The sequence below is a fragment of the Hyla sarda genome, chromosome 4, assembly GCF_029499605.1.
Source record: "Hyla sarda isolate aHylSar1 chromosome 4, aHylSar1.hap1, whole genome shotgun sequence".
NCBI classification, from domain to species: Eukaryota; Metazoa; Chordata; class Amphibia; order Anura; family Hylidae; genus Hyla; species Hyla sarda.
In genome coordinates this window covers 67,393,954-67,410,462 of record NC_079192.1, presented here as the reverse complement: position 1 = coordinate 67,410,462, position 16,509 = coordinate 67,393,954, and the positions used below count along the sequence as shown (strand labels likewise).

At 40.3% G+C, this 16,509-nt stretch overlaps 2 protein-coding genes across 10 annotated transcripts in view; one reads left to right on the top strand and one right to left on the bottom strand.

The window, feature by feature from the left end:
• Positions 1-16,509, bottom strand: part of POLM (DNA polymerase mu) — a 97,666-nt gene that overhangs the window by 61,092 nt on the left and 20,065 nt on the right. For 2 of the 8 annotated variants that reach the window (XM_056571311.1, XM_056571310.1), the window contains exons 2-6: positions 14,802-14,878; positions 13,121-13,197; positions 9,678-9,754; positions 8,605-8,657; positions 1,101-1,297 (exon numbers count right to left, since the gene is read on the bottom strand). In XM_056571311.1, the coding sequence (XP_056427286.1) occupies positions 1,101-1,285 (185 nt within the window). In that variant the 5' untranslated portion in view covers positions 1,286-1,297; positions 8,605-8,657; positions 9,678-9,754; positions 13,121-13,197; positions 14,802-14,878. Of the gene's footprint in view, positions 1-1,100; positions 1,298-8,604; positions 8,658-9,291; positions 9,438-9,677; positions 9,755-13,120; positions 13,198-14,801; positions 14,879-16,509 lie in introns of those variants that run through there. The other 6 variants (XM_056571313.1, XM_056571314.1, XM_056571317.1 and 3 more) reach the window with 5 other exon arrangements.
• SH2D6 (SH2 domain containing 6) overlaps positions 13,155-16,509 on the top strand; it is a 67,404-nt gene continuing 64,049 nt past the window's right edge. The window contains exons 1-2 of one of the 2 annotated variants that reach the window (XM_056571320.1): positions 13,155-13,277; positions 14,888-14,958. The gene's annotated coding sequence lies outside the window, so the exon portion shown is untranslated. Of the gene's footprint in view, positions 13,278-14,770; positions 14,959-16,509 lie in introns of those variants that run through there. The other variant, XM_056571321.1, reaches the window with a different exon arrangement.

Genomic DNA, 16,509 nt, shown 5'->3' with positions numbered 1-16,509 from the left:
GGGCCATCGTAAGTCGAGGGGTCACTGTAGTATATGGAATTGCTGGAAGTTCCATAGACTTGCATTGCAATTTCTTATACCGCTTGGAGAACGGAGATGCCAAAGTTTGGATTTTGCCAACTGTCTGAAATGAGAGGTACCCATTAAATGGCTTGTACACCATTGTTAAAGGGGTACTCCGCTGCTCAGCATTTGGAACAAACTGTTCAGAACGCTGGAGCTGGGAGCTCGTGACTTCACACCCCGCCCCCTCAATGCAAGTCTATGGGAGGGGGCGTGACAGCCATCATGCCCCCTCCCATAGACTTGCATTGAGGGGGGTGGGGCATGACGGCATGAGGGGGCGGGGCTACGATGTCGCAAGCTCCCGGCGCTGGCTCCAGCGTTCGGAACAGTTTGTTCTAAATGCTGAGCAGCGGAGTACCCCTTTAAACTCCTTAAAAAGGATGTCCAAAGTCATATTTTTAGATATAAAAGTGCTCAGGGTGGATAGAAAAAAAAAAAAAATACACTCACCGGCCACCATGCCCCCACCAGTGCGGTCCCCTGTCCTGAAACCTAAGAGATGCTAAAGCAGCCATTCACTAGTGTGGCGGGTCACCGTTGCAGCCAGTGATTTACTGAACGGGAATTTTTAATGCTGTTCAATGTAGTGTTAGCTGTGAGGACTAACCCTGGATGATGGCATGAACTTCACAAGATGTATGAAGGTGTCTGGTGGTACCTTAGTACAATAACATTAGGAGGGAAAGGGGATAGAACAATGCATTTAATGGGGAAGTGACCTCTATGACCCCGCTGATCCTGAGAATTAAGTAATGAGCTGATTTAGTGCTGCATACTGTTCTCTATTTTTCCTGCAGAGCGCTGTTCAAGGTACTGCAGCCATTAATGTCATTATTTCACTTTAAAGCGGGTGGTTGGGGAGGAACTATACAGGGCAAAACAGAGAAAGTACCACAGCACCAAATCAGTGCTGCAACCATATTGGTTTGTAAAGAATTTCATGCTATATCTTCAGTTTAGAACTACTACTCTCCTGCTTGCTGCCACCACCATTTTCTGTTGTGCCATGCTCAAAGCTGGGTATCACCCTATACCTGTACTCTTGTGCCACGCTGAAGCCTTTCCTCTGTGCCAGTGATGTGAGGAAGCCCCTTCGTGCAGCCCCCATTCTTCGCTCCACCAAGAAAATACAGATATCAGGAAATACGACATGTGGGGCTCCTGGATCAATAGCAACTGCAGCCTCTTTCCTTCTCCTTTTAATAGGGAATGGGAGCATCACAACTCCGAGCTAAGAAACAAAAAGTTGAGAGAAATCATTGTGTTAACCTCTGTATACAGCAGGTTGAACTATTCCAAACACCATAGAAAGGTCCCTTCTAGGCAAGCTGGGAAATCCAGAGAGGAAGTAAATCTAAAGTTCACAGGAAAGCGGCTGATCTCTGGACGTGGATTCAATGCTTTATCTTGCAACTTCCAGAAGCATCTACATTACTATGACTAACATTTACATGGACTTTGTCATTTATTCCATTGGAGAAAACTACAGTCAGCCCCTTCTGAGCATGGAACAGATAACAATCGGAAAATGAAGATATGTACAGATAGCTATAAGCTATGCTCTGTGTCCGGCTGTTTATTTTATTTAAAATGAAAAAAAAAAAGCTGCAGCAGGAGCCTCCCCCCACTATTGTATCTGTAGTAGAACACAAATATTGTTAAGCCCCACCCTTCTGCAATTTAAAAGCCAAAATTATTGAAACATTAACAAATGAATCCCTTTGTTCCCTGTAAGGCCCTGTTCACAAAATGGAATTTCTGTTGCAGCTGAGTCCCATAGCTTTCAATGGGATTCTGGTGCCAGAAAGTTAAACAGATTTTTAAATTACTTCTATTTAAAAATCTTAATCCTTCCAGTACTTATCAGCTGCTGTTTGCTCCAGAGGAAGTTGTGAAGTTCTTTTCTGTCTGACCACAGTGCTCTCTGCTGCCACCTCTGTCAATATCAGGAACTGACTGGAGCAGGAGAAGTTTGCTATGAGGATTTGCTCCTACTCTGGACAGAGGTGGCAACAGAAAGCACTGTGTTCAGACTGGAAAGAACTACACAACTTCCTCTGTAGTATACAGCAGCTGATAAGTCCTGTAAGAATTAAGATTTCTAAATAGAAGTAATTTACAAATCTGTTTAACTTTCTGGCACTATTTGATTTAAAAAAATGTATTTTCCACCAGAATACCCCTTTAAATCCACTAATCTAAATAAAGTTGTTTCTGCATCAATGCAATTTTTCTGTTCGTATTCAGATTTAGGGCTTGTTCACACTAGGGACACATAGGGACTTCCACCGGATGAATTTTGCTTGCAGCAGGCACTAGAGATGAGCGAATTTACAGTAAATTCGATTCGTCACGAACTTCTCGGCTCGGCAGTTGATGACTTATCCTGTATAAATTAGTTCAGCTTTCCAGTGCTCCGGTGGGCTGGAAAAGGTGGATACAGTCAGAGGAAAGAGTCTCCTAGGACTCTATCCTCCTTTTCCAGCCCACAGGAGCACCTGAAAGCTGAACTAATTTATGCAGGAAAAGTCATCAACTGCCGAGCTGAGAAGTTCGTGACGAATCGAATTTACTGTAAATTCGCTCATCTCTAGCAGGCACCAATGAATACTTTGAGCTGACGTGAATTCCGCAGTTTGAACAGAGCAACTGAATCCCATTCCACTGTGGAATGTCCGCAGTGTGATCGAGCCCTAATAGAATAATCCAAGATTTCAACATCAAACCCTCCACAGGTGAATGTACCAGTACAGTCATAGAGCTATAAGTATTAAATAGAGGCTGTCCAGACATGCTGCAAGTTGCAGTTTGCATCAAATGGAGGCAGACTAGCTGGGAAACACTGGCATATGGAGTGAGGCTGGTCCCCATAACCTTGATGTGTCCCTATGTACTGTATATATTTGTATGCAGTACATGTGAGGCTATGTTCACACAGTAGATTCTGCCCAGTTTCCTTTCTGTCAAGTTGGCGGCGGATTTCTTTTTTTTTTTGCAGATTCCTTGCAGAATGTGCATGGAATTTGTGCTGAATTTATGCAGAATTTCTTGTGCCCAACACAGATCCTTGGAGTACAGATGTGGGAAGTGGAAATCCCGGCAGGGGTTTCCTTTACTTCCAGTGAAAATCCGACTGCGGCACTGTAACGCTACCCCGGCATGGTGACATAGTCCTGTGTCACCACATCGGTGTAGCGCTAAAGTGTCACAGTCGGATTTTTACTGGAAAGAAAGGAAACCACTCCTGGGATTTCCACCTCCCACATCTGTCCTCCTGCATTCTTCACCATCCTCGATGGGACTGCCGGCCAGCTGCCCACGACACACCGGCGACCTGCCCAAAGCGATGATCAGTGTTGTGCCTGTAAAGGTGAGCAGGTCCTTTACCATTCTGTTTAATTCTCCACTAATAACGCTGATAACCAGCACTATATATAACGCCATCTCTATCTTTTCCCCCCCCCTATATCTCCAACACAGATTCTTGACAGATTTCAGAGTCCCACTGACTTCAATAGGATTCTGCTACAGAATTACGCAAAATTTTAAGTCAAGTTCAATGTTTGGAAGAATCCAGAATGCTGAATTTCTGCAGCAAATATTCTGCCATGTGGATAAGACAGTGGGAATTCCATTCCCCACAATATTCACTTCATGTAGCAGAATTTCAGAATTTTTCCTCCAGATTCTGAATGGAAATTCAGTTGTGTGAACATAGCCTAACACTGATCTGAGTACTGGTGTAACTAACTTACTTATTTTGAAGGACACATCTGGTTTCCACCCCCAAACCACAGATAAAAATCTCCTGATTAGAGAGAAAGAAAATGGAACTAAAGTCACTGCCCGGATATTGCCAGCAGCTCATGGAGGACTTGTGAAATGGTTTTCCCATTGCTAGAGTGAGAGCCTCCTCCAACGGCACCCAGCCATGCTACTGTACGGCCACCTTCACTTATGTGTAAGGCCAGAATTCCGCAGGAATAATCCACTGGGAAATTCCGCTGTAGCAGAGTCCCATTGATTTCAATGGGATTCTGCTACGTTGTGCTAACAGAGGAATTTCCGTAGCTGAAAATCTGCACAGATCCCATTGAAGTTAATGGGGTCTGTGGCGTATTTTCACCAGCATAAGTTCTGGTGTCGAAAATCTTCTGCAGATAGCTGTCCCCATTCAAACTCACAGCAGGAAACACACTGCAAGTTCACAAAATCCGCTTGTGTGAACATGCACTATATATGCTGCAGATTTTCTGCTGATGAGACAATGATAAAATATGCAGCAGAAAATCAGCAACATATATAGTATGTGTGAAAGTACCCTAAAAGGCTACATTCACACATGGTGGATATGCTGCAGATTTAGATTTCCCTATTGAAGTAAACAGGGAAAATCTTCAGCGTATCCACCACACATGGACAAACCCTACGGTCACATTCACACTTGCTGGATCCACTTCTGGCTTTGGATCAAAAACTGCAGCTCTCCAAAAAAAAATTGAAAAACACAGCCTTGGGCTATGTTCACATGGCAGAAATTCTGTGTGGAATTCCGCAGAGATCCCATTGATTTTAATAGGATTCTGCTGCACTGTTCACATAGCAGGATTTCTGCACCGGAAACATCTGGTGCAGAAATTCAAATTCCGTTTTTTCCATGCAGACAATCCCCCGTATGAACAAAGCTTAAGGGTAGGGTCACGTGCGGTATTTTGCTACCCATTCACTACAATAGGTAGGAAAATATGCAACAGCAAATACACAGCAAAATATGTCACATGTGACCCCTAGGGTGCCTTCACACGTGCATATTATCTGTAGCAGATTTTGCTACCTATTGAGGTCAATGGGCAGCAAAATCTGCTGCAGAAAATATGCGTGTGTGAACGCACCCCTAAGGGCTCGATCACTCTAGCGGATTTCCTTTTAAATCCATAGGGTGTTTCCCCACTGAGAGTTAGAAAGGGGGCAGAAAATCTGCTGGAGACATCCCACAGAGAGCCTGTCCAAGAAACACGCTGCAAGTCTGAAAGTAAACCTGTTTGTGTGAACGAGCCCTGAGGCTGTGTTTTTTTTGTAGACCTGCAACTGCAGTTTTCAAGCCAAAGCCAGAAATGGATGCAGCAGAAAGTCCTTCCTTCCTACACTTCTGGCTTTAGCTCAAAAACTGCAGTGGCAGCTATATAAACTGCCATGTGGAAATCCAGCCTAAGGCCCCATTCACCCGGCAGAATTCCTGGCTGGACATTCCACAGGCAGCAGGCCCTAGAAGAGCAAGCTGGCACTAGGACAACTCCAAAATGCACTGTCAGAATATATGGCAATGCAAACAGATTCCACAATAAGAACTGACAAGTTATTCTTTTGCGGAGTTTAGAGTTCGAACTTTCTCCCCAGATGTTTCCAGTTGGATTCTTCTTGGAAATCCCACCGCGTGAATGAGGCTTAAAGGGGTACTCCGCCCCTGGCATCTTATCCCCTATCCAAAGGATAGGGGATAAGATGTCAGATCGCCGGGGTCCCGCTGCTGGGGACCCCGAGGATCGCTGCTGCGGCACCTTGCCATCATTACTGCACAGAGCGAGTTCGCTCTGTGCGTGATGACGGGCGATACAGGGGCCGGAGCAGCGTGACGTCATGGCTCCGCCCCTCATGACATCACGGCCCGCCCCCTTAATGCAAGTCTATGGCAGGGGCGTGACCGCCACGCCCCCTCCCATAGACTTGTATTGACGGGGCGGACCGTGACGTCACGAGGGGCGGAGCCGTGACGTAACGATGCTCCGGCCCCTGTATTGCCCGTCATTACGCACAGAGCGAACTCACTCTGCGCAGTAATGATAGCGAGGTGCTGCAGCAGCGATCCTCGAGGTCCCCAGCAGTGGGACCCCGGCGATCTGACATCTTATCCCCTATCCTTTGGATAGGGAATAAGATGTCTAGGGGCAGAGTACCCCTTTAAGGGTATGTTTACATGGGTGGATTTTCTGCAGGTTTTCCACTGTGGGTTTTACCAGCAGCAGATTTTGTTGTTCCCCATTGGCGTCAATGGGGTCTGCTGCAGAAAAACCTGTGTCAACACGGCAGAATTTGGCGGAAAAATTTTGCTCAGAAATTCTTTTGCAGCAAAGACCCATCGTTTTCAATAAGATTCTGCTGCACCGTGCCCACGGCGGAAATATCTGCTGTGGAAATTGCCATTCCAGCCTCTGCAGAAAAGAACTGACATGTCAATCCTTTCTGCGGAATCTAGTCGGAAACGTGTTGCTGTCTATGGGGGCGGAGCACTTCCGAGCGGTCCAAGCTCCAGCATGATCTGCCGGTGCCGGCTGTCTGTGGAATGTCCGCCCAGAAATTTTTCTGGCAGACATACCATGGTGTAAACATACCCTTGGGACGTATTCACACACACTTAATTCGCAACTGCAGTCAAAATTACATAAAAATTGCCCTGTAAAATCCGCAGTTGCATATTCACAATTACTTATTTTAAAAATTGAAATCCGCAAATGATCCTGTGTGTAAATACACCCTAAGGGTACGTTCACACGTATAGGACGAGGCGCAGGATTTGTAACTGCCGATTAGAAGCTGTGGTGTCATTTAGTTTACATTGAAATCTACAGCAGAAAATCCTGTGCATCAAATCTGTGTACGTGTGAATATACCCTATGGTTCAGACGAGCGGATCCACAGCGTATTTTACGCTGCATATTCAACACCGAGGACCCCTACAGGGTGCCTCAGATGTGCCTGCTTGGATCAGCAATACGCCATTACGAGCAGACACACTGCTGCGATGTGCAAGTTGCCGTGCATGCGCGGTATGCTCGCACACATCGTGGCCGCTCCCCCTGCTAGGCTGAGTGCAGTCGTGATGTGCGAGTATACTGTGCATGTGCGTGGCAACTTGCACATCGCAGCAGTGTGTCTGCTCGTAGCAGCGTATTGCCACTCCAAGATGGCACATCTGAGGCACCCTGTAGAGGTCCTTCAGCGGCAGATGCGCAGCGTAAAATACGCTGTGGATCCGCTCGTCTGAACGTACCCTAAGGATACGTTCACGTGGGCGGATTATCTGCGAAAAATACGCAGCAGATTTTGCTACCACTGACATCAATGGGTCTGAAGGAAAATCTGCAAATCTGCCTCTATTACGGATTTTTTGCTGACCCATTGAAGTCAATGGCGGCGAAATCCGCTGCAGGTTTTTCACAGAAAATAAACTGCAGAAATTCCGCAGGTAATCCGCCAGTGTGAACGTACCTTAAGGGTACATTCACATATGCCTATTTTTTAAGCAGATCTGCTGCCCAATGTATTCAAATCTGCAGCAGAAAATACAAACGTGTGAACATACCTTTTGATGATGGGTATGAATTTATAGCCAATTGACTTCAGTGGAATTCCTGCCGCGGAAATTCTGCCGTGAGAACCCGGCACTAGGGTGTATTCACACGTGAAGAATCTTGCGCATATTTGAAGCTGCAGGTTTCAATGTAAACTAATAGACTGAACAAAGCTTTACATCCTGAGCAGGATACTGTACATGTGAATACACCCTAAGGGTATGTTTACACTGTGGAATTCTGCGCAGTGAACATTACTAGAGATGAGCGAACTTACAGTAAATTCGATTCGTCACGAACTTCTCGGCTCGGCGGTTGCTGTCTTTTCCTGCATAAATTAGTAAAGCTTTCAGGTGCTCCCGTGGGCTGGAAAAGGTGGATACAGTCCTATGAGACTCTTTCTTAGGACTGTATCCACCTTTTCCAGCCCACCGGAGCACCGGAAAGCTGAACTAATTTATGCAGGAAAAGTCATCAACTGCCGAGCTGAGAAGTTTGTGACGAATCGAATGTACTGTAAGTTTGCTCATCTCTAAACATTACCATCAGTGTGAACGGATCCTTCGCAGGACCTGTTCACACTGAGGAATTTCAGCAGTGGACAATTCCGCCACTGAAATTGTTCCGCACAGAGAATTAATGCGTTCATTCTTTGTGCGGAATTCAGCAAGCACTGCATAGCAGTCAATGGTGACAGCACAGTGCCCGCAGTCCTGCCGCAGAAGTATTCGCGCCAGTGGCCGCCAGACGGAATCTCCATTTGAACGTACCCTAAGGGTACATTCACACGTGTGTATTTTTACTGCAGATCTTGCTGCTCATTGACTTTAATGGGCAGCAAAATGTGCTGAAGCAAATGTACAGCAAAAAATACGGACGTGTGAACGCACCCTTAGGGTACGGCCCCACGTATCGCTTATGCAGTGTGTTCAGTGAGGTTTGGAGGCGGGGCTGCGCGTCACAGTCTTGCTGATTGGAGACTATTCAGTGAATTTCCCATTGCGCAGCAGATTTTGCGTAAGCGCTACGTGGGACCGTACCCTTAAGGTGAATCCACATGCGACAAATTTGTTGCACACATCTCTGCAGCTGCCCTATTCATCTAAAATATCCCCCATTCAGATAAATGGTTTTCGGTTGCAGAAATGTGTGAAGGAAACCTTTATAGCCCTCACACAACTTTCCTTACATTTGTGGTGACAAGACAGGTCTGTCATTCAGGACTCCAGGAAAGCAGGATCACTATAAGGGCGAGATCATGGTTAGAAACAGATAGAACGAAGACCCTTAAATAGAACGTTCACATGAAGCATACTTTAGAATTGTAGCACCATATTGCAACTTTGTAACAATCCCCATTTACAGTGTGTGCCTCCAGCTGTTGCCAAACTACAACTCCCAGCTGTTTTGCAACAGCTGGAAGCAACCTGCTTAGGAAACACTGACCCTACCTATGACACTCCAGTTGATGCAAAATGACAACTTCAATCATGCACTGAAGATGGGAGTTGTAGTTTTGCAGCAGCTGGAGAGTCATAGGTTGGGGGAACACTTATAACAGTGTTTTCCAACCAGTGTGCCTCCAGCTGTTGCAAAACTACAACTCCCAGGATGCCCGGACAGCCGAAGGCTGTCCGGCCATCCTGGGAATTGTTCGTTTTGCAACAGCTGGAGGCACACTGGTTGGGAATCTCTGCTTTATACAGTAAAAATGCTCAATGTATACAGGCATCCATTCCAAATATCTACTATACCCTCCCCCCACCAGTGTATAACCCTCAAGTCTTTAACCCCAAAACACCCTGCATACACCTGCACACCCAGGACCCCCATCCTTATGACTAATTCCACAATAACATGGCAGAGTACACCCCACCTTGTTACCCCCCGTGGTCTGCAGTGACCCCTTCCCTCCATTCCCATACACCTTCCCAACAAACTTGGCCTTCTCTTCTCACAACCTACTGTGCAGCCTCAGAGACTTCCGGTTCCATGACCACGCCCCCTATGCAAATGAGCCCGTACGCACAGCTGTCGAAACCAACAAAGCCCCGCCCCTTTATTTAAATACCCCCTAGTAGTCCAGCATTTACTTTAGCTTGTCAATCAAATGAAGCCCCGCCCACAAAAAAATCGCACGTGCCCCCTTTATCAGCCTCAGTGGCTGCAACCTGTGGGGTCTCCTGTGCCTCCCAGCAGGGCGCTCTGAGGGCATCAGGGTGCAGACAGAGCGCTAAATAATGTGACCAAGTCCATATTCACATGAGGGCTGCGTTATTTATTATGTGTTGTTCTGTCTGCCTGTTATCTGGATACTTGTTGCTTCCTCTTTGTTACAACTGTAATAGGCAAATAAAAGACAAATGATGTGAACCAAGGAGTCATTGTGTAGAGGAGCGGAGAGCAGACGGGCTGATAATGTACAGGATCATACACTTATATACCTGTGTATATACTACATAGTATACACAGCATCATACACCTATATACCTATATATATACTACATAGTATACACAGCATCATACACCTATATATACTACATAGTATACACAGCATCATACACCTATATATACTACATAGTATACACAGCATCATACACCTATATATATACTACATAGTATACACAGCATCATACACCTATATATATACTACATAGTATACACAGCATCATACACCTATATATATACTACATAGTATACACAGCATCATACACTTATATATACTACATAGTATACACAGCATCATACACCTATATATATATACTACATAGTATACACAGCATCATACACCTATATATATACTGCATAGTATACACAGCATCATACACCTATATACCTGTATACATACTACATAGTATACACAGCATCATACACCTATATACCTGTATATATACTACATAGTATACACAGCATCATACACCTATATACCTGTATACATACTACATAGTATACACAGCATCATACACCTATATACCTGTATACATACTACATAGTATACACAGCATCATACACCTATATACCTGTATACATACTACATAGTATACACAGCATCATACACCTATATATATATACTACATAGTATACACAGCATCATACACCTATATATATACTGCATAGTATACACAGCACCATACACCTATATACCTGTATACATACTACATAGTATACACAGCATCATACACCTATATATATATACTACATAGTATACACAGCATCATACACCTATATATATACTACATAGTATACACAGCATCATACACCTATATATATACTACATAGTATACACAGCATCATACACTTATATATACTACATAGTATACACAGCATCATACACCTATATATATATACTACATAGTATACACAGCATCATACACCTATATATATATACTACATAGTATACACAGCATCATACACCTATATACCTGTATATATACTACATAGTATACACAGCATCATACACCTATATACCTGTATATATACTACATAGTATACACAGCATCATACACCTATATATATACTACATAGTATACACAGCATCATACACTTATATATATACTACATAGTATACACAGCATCATACACCTATATACCTGTATACATACTACATAGTATACACAGCATCATACACCTATATACCTGTATACATACTACATGGTATACACAGCATCATACACCTATATACCTGTGTATATACTACATAGTATACACAGCATCATACACCTATATATATACTACATAGTATACACAGCATCATACACCTATATATATACTACATAGTATACACAGCATCATACACCTATATATATACTACATAGTATACACAGCATCATACACCTATATATATACTACATAGTATACACAGCATCATACACCTATATATATACTACATAGTATACACAGCATCATACACTTATATATACTACATAGTATACACAGCATCATACACCTATATATATATACTACATAGTATACACAGCATCATACACCTATATATATATACTACATAGTATACACAGCATCATACACCTATATACCTGTATATATACTACATAGTATACACAGCATCATACACCTATATACCTGTATATATACTACATAGTATACACAGCATCATACACCTATATATATACTACATAGTATACACAGCATCATACACTTATATATATACTACATAGTATACACAGCATCATACACCTATATACCTGTATACATACTACATAGTATACACAGCATCATACACCTATATACCTGTATACATACTACATGGTATACACAGCATCATACACCTATATACCTGTGTATATACTACATAGTATACACAGCATCATACACCTATATATATACTACATAGTATACACAGCATCATACACCTATATATATACTACATAGTATACACAGCATCATACACCTATATATATACTACATAGTATACACAGCATCATACACCTATATATATACTACATAGTATACACAGCATCATACACCTATATACCTACCTGTATACATACTACATAGTATACACAGCATCATACACCTATATATACTACATAGTATACACAGCATCATACACCTATATACCTGTATACATACTACATAGTATACACCGCATCATACACCTATATAGTATACACATAACTATACACAGCATCATACACCTATATATATACTACATAGTATACACAGCATCATACACCTATATATATACTACATAGTATACACAGCATCATACACCTATATACCTGTATACATACTACATAGTTTACACAGCATCATACACCTATATAGTATACACATAACTATACACCGCATCATACACCTATATATATACTACATAGTATACACAGCATCATACACCTATATACCTGTATACATACTACATTGTATACACAGCATCATACACCTATATATATACTACATAGTATACACAGCATCATACACCTATATACCTGTATACATACTACATAGTATACACAGCATCATACACCTATATAGTATACACATAACTATACACAGCATCATACACCTATATACCTGTATACATACTACATAGTATACACAGCATCATACACCTATATACCTGTATACATACTACATAGTATACACAGCATCATACACCTATATACCTGTATACATACTACATAGTATACACAGCATCATACACCTATATACCTGTATACATACTACATAGTATACACAGCATCATACACCTATATACCTGTATACATACTACATAGTATACACAGCATCATACACCTATATACCTGTATACATACTACATAGTATACACAGCATCATACACCTATATATATATACTACATAGTATACACAGCATCATACACCTATATATATACTACATAGTATACACAGCATCATACACCTATATACCTGTATACATACTACATGGTATACACAGCATCATACACCTATATATATACTACATAGTATACACATCTATACACAGCATCATACACTTATATATACTACATAGTATACACAGCATCATACACTTATATATACTACATAGTATACACATCTATACACAGCATCATACACTTATATATACTACATAGTATACACAGCATCATACACTTATATATACTACATAGTATACACATCTATACACAGCATCATACACTTATATACCTGTATACATACTACATAGTATACACAGCATCATACACTTATATGCCTGTATCCATATTCACATGAGGGCTGCGTTATTTATTATGTGTTGTTCTGTCTGCCTGTTATCTGGATACTTGTTGCTTCCTCTTTGTTACAACTGTAATAGGCAAATAAAAGACAAATGATGTGAACCAAGGAGTCATTGTGTAGAGGAGCGGAGAGCAGACGGGCTGACAGGTACTGTACAGGATCATACACCTATATACCTGTATATATACTACATAGTATACACAGCATCATACACCTATATATATATATACTACATAGTATACACAGCATCATACACCTATATACCTGTATACATACTACATAGTATACACAGCATCATACAACTATATACCTGTATACATACTACATAGTATACACAGCATCATACACCTATATACCGGTATACATACTACATAGTATACACAGCATCATACACCTATATACCTGTATACATACTACATAGTATACACAGCATCATATACCTATATATACTACATAGTATACACAGCATCATTCACTTATATATACTACATAGTATACACAGCATCATACATCTACATATACTACATAGTATACCCATCTATACACAGCATCATACACCTATATACCTGTATACATACTACATAGTATACACATCTATACACTGCATCATACACTTATATATACTACATAGTATACACATCTATACACAGCATCATACACTTATATATATACTACATAGTATACACATCTATACACAGCATCATACACCTATATACCTGTATACATAGTATACACAGCATCATACACCTATATAACTGTATACATACTACATAGTATACACAGCATCATACACCTATATACCGGTATACATACTACATAGTATACACAGCATCATACACCTATATACCTGTATACATACTACATAGTATACACAGCATCATATACCTATATATACTACATAGTATACACAGCATCATTCACTTATATATACTACATAGTATACACAGCATCATACACCTATATATACTACATAGTATACCCATCTATACACAGCATCATACACCTATATACCTGTATACATACTACATAGTATACACATCTATACACTGCATCATACACTTATATATATACTACATAGTATACACATCTATACACAGCATCATACACTTATATATACTACATAGTATACCCATCTATACACAGCATCATACACTTATATATACTACATAGTATACGCATCTATACACTGCATCATACACCTATATATACTACATAGTATACACATCTATACACAGCATCATACACTTATATATACTACATAGTATACCCATCTATACACAGCATCATACACTTATATATACTACATAGTATACACAGCATCATACACTTATATATACTACATAGTATACACATCTATACACAGCATCATACACTTATATGTCTGTATACATACTACATAGTATACCCATCTATACACAGCATCATACACTTATATGCCTGTATACATACTACATAGTATACACATCTATACACAGCATCATACACTTATATGCCTGTATCCATACTACATAGTATACACATCCATACACAGCATCATACACTTATATATATATACTACATAGTATACACATCTATACACAGCATCATACACTTATATGCCTGTATCCATACTACATAGTATACACATCCATACACAGCATCATACACTTATATGCCTGTATCCATACTCACATGAGGGCTGCGTTATTTATTATGTGTTGTTCTGTCTGCCTGTTATCTGGATACTTGTTGCTTCCTCTTTGTTACAACTGTAATAGGCAAATAAAAGACAAATGATGTGAACCAAGGAGTCATTGTGTAGAGGAGCGGAGAGCAGACGGGCTGACAGGTACTGTACAGGATCATACACCTATATACCTGTATATATACTACATAGTATACACAGCATCATACACCTATATATACTACATAGTATACACAGCATCATACACCTATATATATACTACATAGTATACACAGCATCATACACCTATATATATACTACATAGTATACACAGCATCATACACCTATATATATACTACATAGTATACACAGCATCATACACCTATATATATACTACATAGTATACACAGCATCATACACCTATATATACTACATAGTATACACAGCATCATACACCTATATACCTGTATACATACTACATAGTATACACAGCATCATACACCTATATACCTGTATACATACTACATGGTATACACAGCATCATACACCTATATACCTGTATACATACTACATAGTATACACAGCATCATACACCTATATACCTGTATACATACTACATGGTATACAAAGCATCATATACCTATATACCTGTATACATACTACATAGTATACACAGCATCATACACCTATATACCAGTATACATACTACATAGTATACACAGCATCATACACCTATATACCTGTATACATACTACATGGTATACACAGCATCATACACCTATATACCTGTATACATACTACATAGTATACACAGCATCATACACCTATATACCAGTATACATACTACATAGTATACACAGCATCATACACCTATATACCTGTATACATACTACATAGTATACACAGCATCATACACCTATATACCTGTATACATACTACATAGTATACACAGCATCATACACCTATATACCTGTATGCATACTACATAGTATACACAGCATCATACACCTATATATACTACATAGTGTACACAGCATCATACACTTATATATACTACATAGTATACACATAACTATACACAGCATCATACACCTATATACCTGTATACATACTACATAGTATACACAGCATCATACACCTATATACCTGTATACATACTACATAGTATACACAGCATCATACACCTATATATACTACATAGTATACACAGCATCATTCACTTATATACCGGTATACATACTACATAGTATACACAGCATCATTCACCTATATACCGGTATACATACTACATAGTATACACAGCATCATACACCTATATATACTACATAGTATACCCATCTATACACAGCATCATACACCTATATACCGGTATACATACTACATAGTATACACAGCATCATACACCTATATATACTACATAATATACCCATCTATACACAGCATCCTACACCTATATACCTGTATACATACTACATAGTATACACATCTATACACTGCATCATACACTTATATATACTACATAGTATACACAGCATCATACACTTATATATATACTACATGGTATACAAAGCATCATATACCTATATACCTGTATACATACTACATAGTATACACAGCATCATACACCTATATACCAGTATACATACTACATGGTATACACAGCATCATACACCTATATACCTGTATACATACTACATAGTATACACAGCATCATAC